Source organism: Schistocerca serialis, chromosome 1 (genome assembly GCF_023864345.2).
Source record: "Schistocerca serialis cubense isolate TAMUIC-IGC-003099 chromosome 1, iqSchSeri2.2, whole genome shotgun sequence".
In the NCBI taxonomy this organism is placed as follows: domain Eukaryota; kingdom Metazoa; phylum Arthropoda; class Insecta; order Orthoptera; family Acrididae; genus Schistocerca; species Schistocerca serialis.
The window spans coordinates 855,292,207-855,305,960 of record NC_064638.1 but is presented as its reverse complement, the minus strand read 5'-3'; the positions used below and the strand labels follow the sequence as shown (position 1 = coordinate 855,305,960).

General features: G+C 43.6%; 1 protein-coding gene across 5 annotated transcripts in view; it reads left to right on the top strand.

Moving 5' to 3' along the window:
- The window catches only part of LOC126485413 (TOX high mobility group box family member 3-like), a 489,322-nt gene that overhangs the window by 409,177 nt on the left and 66,391 nt on the right, over nt 1-13,754 (top strand). For all 5 annotated transcript variants that reach the window (XM_050108876.1, XM_050108870.1, XM_050108874.1 and 2 more), the window contains one exon: nt 12,495-12,698. In XM_050108876.1, coding sequence (XP_049964833.1) covers nt 12,495-12,698 — 204 coding nt within the window. The remainder of the gene's footprint in view (nt 1-12,494; nt 12,699-13,754) is intronic.

Here is a 13,754-nt window from a genome sequence, read left to right as displayed (position 1 = left end):
AGATCACGTGCTTAAAAACCTACTGCAAATCACAAAAAAGATTTTTTTCTCTGCGCCCTCGTTCTGCAGTACATTTTTGACAGTATCTAAACACGGAATCACTTTCGTGGAAACGAGTTGTTAACAGTCTTCTCGTAGTTCCTTCCGTAGTTCCTTCCAGTTATTCAGCACATATTTTATATAGTCCTATTAACTACATCCTCAATTATTATACCTCGCTGCAATCTCGTTTTAGACATGGTTTTCTTTTTTAGTCTGAGATTAATCATGAATAAATCTCTATTGTGCAGCGTCATCGCTTGCTACTCATTAACGGGAAAGAAATTTATCTTAGGGTTGGCTGTCAAGCTTTTTCTACGTTTGTTGTGAGGCTACTTATACACGGACGGAGGGGGGTCGAAAGGCAACTGCGGTCGGTCGCTCTACACGATTCGCAGCGACACAATTTATTCAAACCGTTTACTGAACCGAGGGCAACACTATTGTTTGGAAAATGTGTAACTTTGTGAAAGTTGAGTCCTTACTCATCATCTAGCAATTCCCTTCTACTTATTGGTGTTACTTCTAGCAGTTGTTTTCCTTCAAAAAATGGTTCAAATGGCTCTGAGCACTATGGGACTCAACTGCTGAGGTCATTAGTCCCCTAGAACTTAGAACTAGTTAAACCTAACTAACCTAAGGACATCACAAACATCCATGCCCGAGGTAGGATTCGAACCTGCGACCGTAGCGGTCTTGCGGTTCCAGACTGCAGCGCCGTTAACCGCACGGCCACTTCGGCCGGCTTGTTTTCCTTCGTCGACACAATTGCAACAACACATATTCTTTTTTTTTATTTTGAACCAGTGCAATTTTGTGTCACTGAACAGTATCCATCATCATCTATGCATAATCTCTCATTGAAAAAGCTGTTGATATTTCCTATCCATCATCCCACAGTTATTGTAAACCTTGCTGATACAGCGAACCATGTAGTGTCGCCTGTTCGTGTGCAGCCTGACATATGCAACCACTCGGATTTCAGTACCATGCTATTGCTTTCTTTCGAAGATTATAAAGCGTTTAATTCTTCTCCTGAACATGGCTTCACCAATATGCTTTCTCTCTTGCCTTACTCGCCTAATCCGAACTTATGTTCATTCTCTAATTACAATATCGTTGACGGGACGTTAAAGCCTAATCTTCATTTTCCTTCTGTACGTGAGCCCATTCTCACCGAGGTTTGACGTTGAATCATTTACACATCGGTAGTGTAAGCGAAGAGTGAACTGAATGATCGGACTTCATTCACGATCTTAGGTTCCCCATTATAGAATAAGTCGTGTATTGCCATGGAATACTCGATAAATGCCAGCCTATGAATGTCAGCGTATAGGGATCAATTACCAATCGGAGCTAGTACTTTTTAACTTAACGTGACGTTCACTTTGCCCATTACTTGTGCGTGTGAAAAATTAAAGGCGACCCGATAATTATCTGTGTAAGTCGGATCCAAGAAAATCGGCTACGGGAGCTGCAAGTAGAACACGTAAGGCCGTAACACAATTATTTGTGAAAGAACGAAAGTACGTTTCAATATGTGTTCCAGAAAGGACGAGAGTACGTTTCAATACATGCTTCAGAAAGTGGCTCCTCATATTACGAAGCAGAATACCCACATCAGAAATGCTATATCTGCAAAAGACAGACTTATTACCGTAAAATAGCGATTTCTCACAAGAGGAGAAAGGTAATCCAGTTTACAGTATGGCACTCGAATAACGCAGTTTACTTTGACGAAAATAATATCAGAACCGCGTGAAGCTATTTATAAAGCACTGAAGGAGGTATATCTGAAGGCAAATAAATGTTTAGTACACACTGTAACCATTAAGAAATAATTTTATTTCTACAAACTTTCTAGATTTTCTCCTTTACATTCTCGGGGGTACATTCTGTCCGCATTTCACGCTAATGGCCTCCTCAATTCGTTTTACTTTTGTATTCGGGATGCCGCAAGTTATACAGTGCTCAATCTGCCTCGTACATTTCTATCAGTTTCGTTGTATATGCGACGCAGCATGTAAACTTCGAAGCCATGTTGATAAACATTAAATGTCGGACAGCGGTAGTGATGCTAACGCTCCAAGTGGTTACCTTTGTCCATGCAGTAAACAGAGACGAACGCCTTCTTTAATCAAATCTAAGGTGAGGAGTTAGATTTGATCGAAGAAAATTTGACCGAGGCCTAACTTTGACAAAGTTTCTTATTACACTATCAAATTTTATGCGACAAAGAAACTTCGTCAAAGAAAATTTGACAGTGAATGTCGGTCTCAATAAAGCTTTACATTCAAGTTGAAGACCGCTTTGTTTTTGTCGCCTGGACAGTGGCTGCTACCTCACAACTGAACACACCGTAAGCTTACTCAACAATTCGTCTGATACGAGTTACGTAAGGTAACAAGAACGCTAAGGAACAAAAAACTACGAAATTCTTATGCTTTATTAAACTAGCTATAACAAAATCAGTCCTGTATTGTACACCACTCTTAGTACTTTGTATTTCCCTGCAGGAGTTTAAATACCGAACGCCATGACCACAAAAAGGTGATGCGGAGAGATCCCTGTAATGTCTGAGATGTGCTGTTACTGCAGTCTGGCAGAAAGAATACCATAACGCTGAGGACTTTTTTGAAATAGTAAGTTCGTACGTTCAGCGTTGTGCAAGCTTAATTGTTCCTGGCAGCGGGAAGCTTCTTCGCCCTCTTAAGCGTACCGCCAAGCCACGCGCATCATAAGCGCTCCTCCCTGTTTCCCTCACTACCTCACCCCCCACTGGATGCTTCTCTCGTGTGCTGATGCACGGCGGCGCTCTTCCGCGGGCACGTAACTCGAAGAGTTTGTAACAGCTGAAAGGAGTCGGCGGGGCTGTGGAATAATGGTGCTCACTCATCACTGACTGTTGCCAAAACTTTTAATGATCATCTCCAAGCCCTCTCACCGGTCCCCTCCGTAAATATTTGTGCCACGAACAGCTACAATCTTATAATCCCGCTTAGTGCTTGCTCCAAACTGTAATGCCACTCGAAAGGATGTTCTCCTAGCCATTGCTGCAGGTCGCCTGCGCGTTACCGCCGCTTCAGACGGACTGGCAAATAATGTTTCTCACCGTAAATACAGATCTGTCTACGTATCCAAGACGAATTTCCGTCCCAGACCAATAAATAACAATAGCCTTAAGACTGGTATTTTTAGTATATTGCTCTTAAATTCGATAAAGTACTCCATTGCAAGAAATAATCACAAAACGGGTGACCTAGTGCGGACAATGGAGATAAACACTTTTGGGCGTGACGTCTGTAGAGCTATGCACATAAAGTCGGATAGAGAAAGTTTCTGCAAGCGACTCGGCTAGTTACCGAAGCTAACCGTGCATAAAGAATGTGCGGTGGGAGGGAGGCAGCACACACATCGTGTGATCACTAAAGACAGTAAAATGTCGAGAAAATATTGTTAAATGTAGCGAGTAGCGAATGGAGAAATAATTTTCAAAGAAAATGGTATAAAAAGGTGGCAGCGTTCAAACAATGAAATAATTCTCGTATATTCTCTTGTAGTTATCCATGCTTTACAATAAACTGTTTAACTCTTTTGCAAAATAAAGTGTATATCACTTGCCCGTAAAGTAAGAGAAATTTTGATACTATATAAATATTTGTGGAAGATTTTGAATCGATGCTGTTTTACACATCTTTATTCTCCCGATATATAATGTACACTGAGGCGACAAAAGCCAGCCGGCCGGTGTGGCCGTGCGGTTCTAGGCGCTTCGGTCTGGAACCGCGTGACCGCTACGGTCGCAGGTTCGAATCCTGCCTCGGGCATGGATGTGTGTGATGTCGTTAGGTTAGTTGGGTTTAAGTAGTTCTAAGTTCTAGGGGACTGATGACCACAGATGTTAAGTCCCATAGTGCTCAGAACCATTTGAACCATTTTTTTGACAAAAGCCATGCAACTTGACGTGGCAGGGACTCAAGAAATAATTGGAAGTCCCCTACAGAAATATTGAGTCACGCTGCCTGCATAGCCGTCCAGGATTTTGTGCACGAACTGATCTCTCGGTTATGTCCAAGAAATGTTCGATCGGATTCATGTGGCGATCTGGGTAACAAATCATTCGCTCGAAATGTCCAGAATATTCTTCAAACCAATCGCGAATAATTGTGATCCGGTGACATAGCGCATTGTCATTCAAAAAAAATTTCGTCATTGTTTGGGAACACGAGGTCACTACAAATGGTCTCCAAGCACCCGACCTAACAATTTTCAGTTGATGATCGGTTCAGTGCCTTGTTGTTAACTTGGGTCCATGACTTCATGGGGTCTGCGCCACACTTCAACCCGACCATCAGCTCTTACCAACAGAAATAGGTACTCATCTGATCAGGCAAGTTTACAGTTGTAATTTTGCCGCACTGTCCAAAGGGATGCGTTCGCTGTACGCCCCAGTTACTTCACACAGTGTTACTTGTCTATTAGCACTGACAACTCTAGGCAAACGCCGCTGCTCTCGGTCGTTAAGAGAAGGCCTTCGGCCACTGCGTTGTCCGTGGTGAGAGGTAATGCCTGAAATTTGGTATTCTTGGCACACTCGTTATACTGTGGGTCTCGGAATATGTAATTTCCTAACTATTTCCGAAGTGGAATGTCCCAAGCAACCAGCTCCAACTATCATTTCGCGTTCAAAGTCTGTTAAATCCTGTCGTGCGGCCATAACCACATGGAAAACCATTTCGCATGAATCACCTGGGTACAAATGACAGCTTCGCCAGTGCACTGCCCTTTTATACCTTGTGTACACGACACTACCGCTATCTTTATATGTGCATATCGCTACCCCATGACTTGTGTCACATCAATGTAAAGCTTTCCTCAGTCCAAAGGTTGACTTGAACACGGCAATATATCACAAGTAAAATAAAACTAAAGGAGTATAGTCGGACGCTTCGTTTGACGTAACAGCTCGATAATAAACTCAACAGGTGTATCTAACTGGTACGTTTAACTGATTCGTGGGATCCATAGTTGCTCTTGTGGAGAGCGTATAATTTGAGCCAGGTAACAGATAAAGGCAGGAAATTTTCTACACTCTAGTTCGCTCCATACTGCTCTTAAGTCGAATCAGTGCGTTGTAGACTGGCGTATCAGTGCGTTGTGGAATGGAGTGTTTTTTTGGAAAATTAACCGCCGGTCGAGGCATGGTAGTTACTATAAGATCCCTCCTCGGTGACGGAAACAGAATTACAACTGGATCCCGGCTCCTATCTCCACGCCGGCCATAGGTACTTGATAGGCGAAGTTGGCATTCCTGGTATTCTGGGGAGCTCCACGGAAACATCTGACTCTCAATGTCCTTCAGCGAGTTGATAAAAATGCTGCATAGACTGCTACGGCTGCCATTGTATGAGGTCCCCACATGATGGATTCACGTGTGGTTCGAATGTGCTCTTGACAAGCTCTGTGTACTTTCAGTCAGAAGCACTTGCGCGTCTATATTAACAAATGGCTCTCTTCCTCTCCCCTGCCAGGAAAAGCAAACACAGGAATCGCGGTAGGAGGGACACGTGGCGTGACGTGCTGGAGCGCCTTCACTCCTGATGCGGCAGACGAGGTGATTTTTTGAAAGACGTCAGCACCATCCCTGTCGCCTCCAGCGCCCCTAGTCTCTGTACAGCCAGGACGGCTAAGGTTTCCAGCAATGTTTGCATACGACTAGCGTCATGCCCTGGGCCGATGTCAAACACAGCAGTAACGCTATGGCTTTCTTGGTTCGCATGATGCTGTGAGACAAGTCTGACCAACTGGAATAAAAGGGAAAGAAAAGTAAGGTAGAGAGGTTAAATTTCAACATCCTGTTGACATAGGGGTTATTAAAGACGCACACACACACACACACACACACACACACACAAACGCGCGCGCTCTGATTGAAGGAAGACGTGGCGGGAAATCCGTTTTGGTCATGTTTAAGGAACCACCCAAGAATTCTCCTCAAGTGACGCAGGGAAACCGCGGAAAGTCAAAATTATGATGGCCGAACGAAAACACGTCGCTCCCGAATAAGAGTCCTGTTTTACTAGCACTGAACCACCTCGCTCGAGGCAAATGAAGTTACTAATCTGACTATGTTCTCCTTCAGTGTGCCCTCGGACTTTTAGATCAGTAGTCCTCCGACGGATGTGTGATACATATTTTAAAGATAGACTGTGCACTTCAACGCAACATCTTTCTGACAAGTGCTTTTACAGTAATAATTTCTCAACCGAATTTGCAAATATTTCGTTTAGCAAAATATGGCCAAAAAAGTAACCATACATTTAAAAGCCGTGAATACCGGTGTGTTCATTTTTCGACAGCTTCGTAGAAAGAGGTGCTGCAAACGCTATGGTTTGGGAGGGCACAAGCTAAATGTCGCCTTCCGGAAGGACGTCTGTTTCCGAGTTTCGTTATCGTTTCTTTTCAGCTGTTTTAGAGTCACGAGCAGAAGTAACATTCGTAAACGTAAACTAGACGAGGGCAAATGTTTGCAATTCAATACGTAATTTACTGTTCTGTGCGCCCTGCTTTCGGTGAATTAGTTCTGAGGAAGGAATCGATCGATGCCCAAAGGAGGGGTAAGCCGAAGTATTGAAATTGCGAGACGAATGGGCAATATAAACTTTTTCTCGTTTTCTATAGAGCCGGCACCACCCTCTTATTTCTGTTTTAAGGGAGATTTTCCTCCAGAAAAAGAGGGGAGGTGGCCCTAAAAAGGGACGTAAAGCCGGGCTATCGCCTTCCGTAATGTTAAAAGGAGCAGTGAGGATAAAACAGAATGACACGTGTTACCATTGTATCTTATGTGGCGCCCTTTTTTCCGTTCCCAATTTTGGCGGAATTACGAAGATTTTATTTCGCTGCGGAACATGGCTGGGATTTCTCTGCGACCAGCGAAAGTGGAGAATCTGAATAATGCCCGCCTGCTGGCTGCTTTAGGTTGAATTAAGTTCAGTAGTTTGAAGCGACATGGAGTCTGTTTCTGCCAGGCTGCCAGGGGGGCTCCTTTTGTTAACGGTGCTTCTGCTTTACCCCGTATTGACGAGCCGGGGACGCGTGTAGCGGCGCGCAGAATGCCTCTGCCGTGCTGCGCTGGAGAAAAGGCCGCAACACATCTTTGTCTCTGGCTGGCTGTCATCGCGGACAAGCTATTAACTGAATGGCGGCTATTCAGTAGCTAACGACTTGTTTTATCTGAGCATGCGTATAAATAGTAGGCGCATTTAGCGAGGAGACGTTGATGCAAATTGCTTGCGATGAAAAGAAATTGCAATTCAGATATTTATGTGCCAGGGACTGTCTCCTCGAGTGTCGAGAATGGGGCCTGTTTCATAACCCAACAAGTTGTAGAATATGAAAAGTGATATTTATAGTCAGTCAAGGAGAGCTTTCTGCTAATTTCTTTACATCACATATAAAATATCTCTGAACTCATGTTCCGCAGGGGCTGTCGTACATTGCAGCGTTCAAAAAATGAGTATTGTTGGACTTCTATGCATTTTAACCTGAATTTCACCGAAAGCCATAGTCACATAATTTGTTCACCACCGGTGCTTTTTTTCGTGGTCGGGACACCATGTTGAATTGCTATGTTTCTGTAGCTGGACGGATACCGCAATACCGCAGTGCTGTAACTAAATCACTTGGTAGGTTGAAAGTCATTTCACATTGTGACATAAGAAACATCATTACCTTGCCACTTCACAGCTGTATTTACGTCCGGTTGTTACACAGCTTTTCCCTTTTCTTTTTAGTAGTTGCAACAAGACAATGCATAGTGTTGGTGCACAAGTTCATAGCGTTTTTCTGTAAGTTTAATAAACGCAACAGGCACACATAACAGAGACTTTAGACGTCAATAAATATTCTCCTTCATTCTTTACAACAAGCTGCCAACTCTGATGTAACTTTTCGATTCCACGACTGTGGAAATCATGCGTTTTTGAGGCGAAGAGCCGGCCGAAGTGGCCGTGCGGTTAAAGGCGCTGCAGTCTGGAACCGCAAGACCGCTACGGTCGCAGGTTCGAATCCTGCCTCGGGCATGGATGTTTGTGATGTCCTTAGGTTAGTTAGGTTTAACTAGTTCTAAGTTCTAGGGGACTAATGACCTCAGCAGTTGAGTCCCATAGTGCTCAGAGCCATTTTTTGAGGCGAAGAACTCGGCGAGTGTTGTTCGAAGCGCATTTTCATCCACAAGGGAAGTCCGTTGAAGGTTGATAGAGAGCGGAAAAGGTGAAAATCTGAGGGCGCAAGATCAAGTGAATAAGATGGGAGCGGAATGACCTCCCAACCGAGCTCCTGTAGGGCCTACAGTGTTTCTTTTTGTCAGTCTAACAGATGAGAGAGGGCGTTATCGTGGAGTAGCATCGATTCACGCAGTCTTCCTGATTGTTGTTCTTCGATTGCGTCTGCAAGACATATCAAATGGCTAAAATGGCTCTGAGCACTATGGGACTTAACATATGAGGTCATCAGTTCACTAGACTTAAAACTACTTAAACCTAACTCACCTAAAAACATCACACACATCCATGCCCGAGGCAGGATTCGAACCTGCGACCGTAGCAGTCGAGCGGTTCCGGACTGAAGCGTCTAGGCTTGGCCACAACGGCCGGCTCAAGACGTATCACTTATTGACATTTGTAAGGGGTCCGTAGGCCCTTACTATAAGTTTTGCGACAGCACAGGTCGACAGGACAAACAATCGATAGTGTGCGTCGGGTGGCGAGAGCGAGAGCGAGTGTTGAGAGAGGTGTAGTGTGGTACGCGCTGCGGGCCGAGCCGGGTGGAGGTCGGTTGCTGGAATGCAAGACTGTACCGACAAAGGGAGTGGCCATCGCCGTGGTTTAACCCCTTTGTGTTAGAAATATACGGGAAAGTGAAAAAGTATAGTTACTAGTGTGATTCGGCGATATTTTTGTGCCGATATTAGTAATTACGCGTCTACCGCGCCGGCATTATTTGGATTGCATTATTTGGATTACAGTGTTGGATTGCAGTGTTGGATTACAGTGACTGAAATTGCGTGTGACGATAATGAATAACGAAAGGGCCTGTGCTGAGATTAGCCGTTATTAATTCTGTACGACGAAGGCAGTGGCTGTCTCTTTACTTTGTGTTTTTGTGATGAATATAGGTTGTTGATTAATGAAGCTGTGTTGTCGTTCTTCTTGGCACCAGACATTTCTTTATTACAGTATTCGAGAAGGACAAAATGGAATGTAACATCTCCGTAGCAGTCCAATCCGATTGCCAGCCCCATTAGGTACACGGTCACATTAATTATTATCTATTTGGGCTGCTATCAGATCCCGATCGAGCGGGATAAGTCAGTAAGATTAAACCGGAGTGTTACACATTACACCCCGGGGAAGCAATCTGTAGTACACCATACCGTCGCTGATCCACCAGATGCATAACATTGACCTTTGAGGATGAGCGCAGATCTCTGTTCGGGTAGTTGCTGCTTTGTTCGGGTCAGCCATTCCTTCTTTTCCTTATGTTACCACAAAGACACCGTTTTCTGTCACCAGTAGCGATGCGGGATAGGAATGGTCCATGTTGTTCACGAGCCAATTGATGATGAGCAAATCCGCTGGTTCTTGTGATTTTGGCTTAGAGCATGAGGTACCCATACACCCGATTTTTGAACTTTCACCATTGCATGCAAATGTCGGAGGATGGTGAAATGATCACAGTTCATCACATTTGCCAGTTCTCGAGAACAGTGAAGCGGATCATTGCAGATTAAAGTGTTTAAACGATCTTCATCAAAGCCTGAAGGTCTTCCTGAACGTGGAGAGTCACCAATGTAAAAACTATCCTCCTTAAAATGAGAAAGCCATTTTCTTGCCGAGAAAACGATTTTCTTGCCGTACTCTGTCCAGCGTCATTAACCTCATACATGGCACAAATGCTTCTGGCTGCCTCCGTGCTGTCACCGCCTACTGAACTCAAACAGAAAAATACGTCGGAAACGTTCCGATTTCTCCAATTAGTATTCCATTTTCTATCGTCCATAGCTCCACTTACAATCTACAAATGACAAATAGCAACAGTGAATTACAAATAAAAAAAGCAGCCCATGAATAAATCCGTAGCAACCTGAACACCAACATGCAAAACAAAATCGCTACGAACTTATGCACCCTAATATTTGTGGCGATATATGTGTAAGGCTTAATGACTCAGTACATCTCGGACCCGTATCAAATTTGGTGTGGCATCTCGTATTATATTCACCTATATGTATCCCGTTTTAGGCGGAAATTTTAGATCTTTGTAGTCGTTTGTAATAGGATTCCTCCGTTGCCCCTACTCTTCTCACTGTTCCGCCTTTGTACTTTTCGCCTTGCACTTGTTCGCAATGTATCCAGTCATATGGAAAAGATACGAAATATTCACAACCATCTTTTCAAATGACAAATTTATTCTATCCCAATCATTTGTAGTAAGTTACGTTAGAGAATATACGCGTATAATCAAATCGGTATATTTGTTTTCATTAGACTACGCGTATAACAACACACGGTTTTATGAATCTAATAAGGGGCTGTAAATCTTTTCTATCCGGAACAGCTCCGTATTCCAGTGATTATGTCACTGACTTTTGTTTCGACTACGATGAATCGCATACACAGTATGTGTGTTTGCCTTTCTTCAGTCTGTCTACTTCGGTAAGCTGTAGGGTCAGCATTGCATTGAGTGTTCCTAAATTATTCTGGAATCCAAACTGACCTTCTCCGAAATCGGCTTCTGCCGATTTTTCCATTCTCCTGTAAATAAAACGTGTCATTATTTTGCAACCATTACTTATTACCCTGACGGTTCTGTAATATTCACACCTGTCAGCTCCAGCCCTCTTTCAAATAGGAATTATAACGTCCTTCTTGAAGCCTGAGTGTATTCCGCCTGCCTCATATAACTTGCACACCAAATGGAATAGTTTTTTCTTGACTGCGTCTCACAGATCTCAGTAATTCTCAGGAAAGGTCGTCTACTCCAAGTGTCTCGATTGCGTTCTCCGTCAAATTCTTCATAGTATCATATCTCAAATCTGACCTTTATCTACTTCCTCTTCGTGTTTTATTACATTGTCATCCCTTTCAGTTGATTTGCACAGCCCCTCTACGTATTCCTTCCACCTTTCAGTTATCACCTCTTTGCTTAGAACTGGTTTGCCATCTGACCTCTTGATATTCATACAGCTATTTATCTTTTCTCCAAAGGTCACTTTAAAGCTCCTATACGCGGTAGAAGTTGTCAAGCGTGCCTCAAAACATTCGCATTTCTCGTCTAGCCATTCCTGCTTTTCCATTTTTGTCATTCTGTCAGTCTCACTTTTTAAATGTCTCTTTTCCCTTTTGACTGCTTTATTTGCTACATTTTTATATTTTCTCACTTCGCCAACTAAATAAAATATCTCCTGTATTTGCAAGGACTTTTACTGGACCTAACTTGTTCTCATGTACACTAATTATCAAGTTAAAAGCGTTTAACATATTGCATATTTCTATATCGCTAGATTTTCCAGTCGCAGATGTCCTTGAAAATAACGTGGAACCTCTTTATTCGTTCGGAGCTAAATCTGTGGTCCATTTTCACTGGTTTTCATTTGACATATTACGTAACTTAGAATTTCTCATATTTCTTCAGCTCAGTTTATTAAGCGAGTCTCTGACCCCTGTGGATGACTGTGACGAGTGCTTTTGTAGTTTATTTTATTTTATTTTATTTTTTGTTTGTGTTATCATGGATTCTCCTGGAAATAAAAGAAAAAGGGAAACTGAAACCGCAGTACCATCAAGGGGAGAGATGAACTTCATCTCCCCACCTAGCAGATGACTATTCCAGTAATGCCCCATGCCCTATCAATGAGACACATTCAGAAAGGTTGATACATCAACCCTGTACGCTACCGCACAGTCTGATGAAAATGCCTTCCATGGCCGACATTCATACAAAATGTTTACGTGTAGAGCGCCATCCCACTAGCATGCTTTAGTGACCATAACTACTGAAATGTCATTTAATAGTATGTTACGCAACACCTCTCGATTGCGTGTTATGTTAGTCTAACGAGATGACTCACAGACAAAAGAATACCAGCCCCAGTATAGTCATACCAGGTAAAGCTTTGTGCTCTTCAAACCAGTCTTTGAATTGACGACTGTTCTCTCCCAGTGTTTGTACCTGTTGTGTTGATAGTCTTTCTAATAGGCGGCACAGTATAGCCACTTTTAGTTTTATAGTACTGCGTGTCTGCGAAGATGATTGTAGACAGTGAAACTTAGTTGGCATTAATCTAAAAATCTGGAGTATGTGAGTGCAATATTTGGTCTGTTGTTAGTTAGGGTCGTAGGATTTTAACCTTGTAAAGGATTACATCGTCATTAGCTGGACGGTTGTGATTTCAGACTTTTCACACTCCGAGCTTCGGGGACGAGGAGTTCGACATCCCACCCATCAACCCACACCAGCAGCACGGCCAGCAGCAGCAACAGCAGCCGCCTCCGCAACAGCAGCAACAACAGCAGCAGCCGCCGCAGCAGCAACAGCAACAACAGCCGCAGCAGCAGCAGCAACAGCAGCACCACATGAGCAGCTACCAGCAGCCGCACGTGAGTCTCGACAGCCCGGCACAGGGAAGTCAATGCCGCAGAGGCGTATAGTTGACGTTTTGGAGACACTGAAACTATACTGCTGTGCCCATTTTTAAGGCACTAGAGATAAAGGCTGTCCATAACTAAAGTTCCAGTTACAAAACGCTGTAGAAAGAGAACCACTGCTCAGAGTGACGTCAAATTCAAACAGCATATTACTGACACAGGGGGAAAAGTCATAGAACAAATAAAATTAACGAAAATTTTATCAATAGATGGCGCTGTAAGCGTCGTAGCGTTAATGGGACCAACTACTAATGACAGATGAATCGCTATACGACGGCTGTAGTTTGAGTTCCATATTACACCATCCGTTCCGTTCAATGTGTGAGACTGCACAAGATCGGCAGTCACCATTTGTGGCACATCACGGCAAAGTCATACCACATCGATTGGGAAAATCAATGTTCTATTATCCTGAGGCCGAAAACCGCATTAAAAGCAAAATGACATCGGTTTTTAATTGTTCTGAAGCAAAAAACCGCATAAACAGTAAAATTACCCGAACGGACGGCGAGGCTGTAGGGAAATAACGGCTGATACTGGCATTTTCGGAGTGCCTTTACAGCAGCCGCTTCTCTGGCTTACAATGTGCGGAGCAGCGCCATCTCGGATACAAATGATCCTACCCACACATCCACTTTGTTGAAGGGTTGGAATGACGTTAGTGCGCAAAAGACTCTTACAGCGTTTACCAGTGATGGTACGGGTAACAGGACATGCAGGGCTCATCTCCTAGAAAAAATACAACCTTACGATAAACGACGCCGTCAATCCGCGCCACACAGTCACGTTTGCACATTAAAGTGGCACCGGTTGATCTGCGTTCGAATTTTCCGTTGCCCATGTTGTGCAGTTCGGCGTGTTGACATGTACTTGGAGCTGAAAATGGGATTCGTCTGTTCCGGGGCCATTCATTTTCCACTCCCATGCGAGCAAGAAATTCCAGAGCGAAAGTTTGTCTTGCCGGAAAGTCAGCAGGAAGCAACTCCTGAAGAACATAGGTGCATTTGT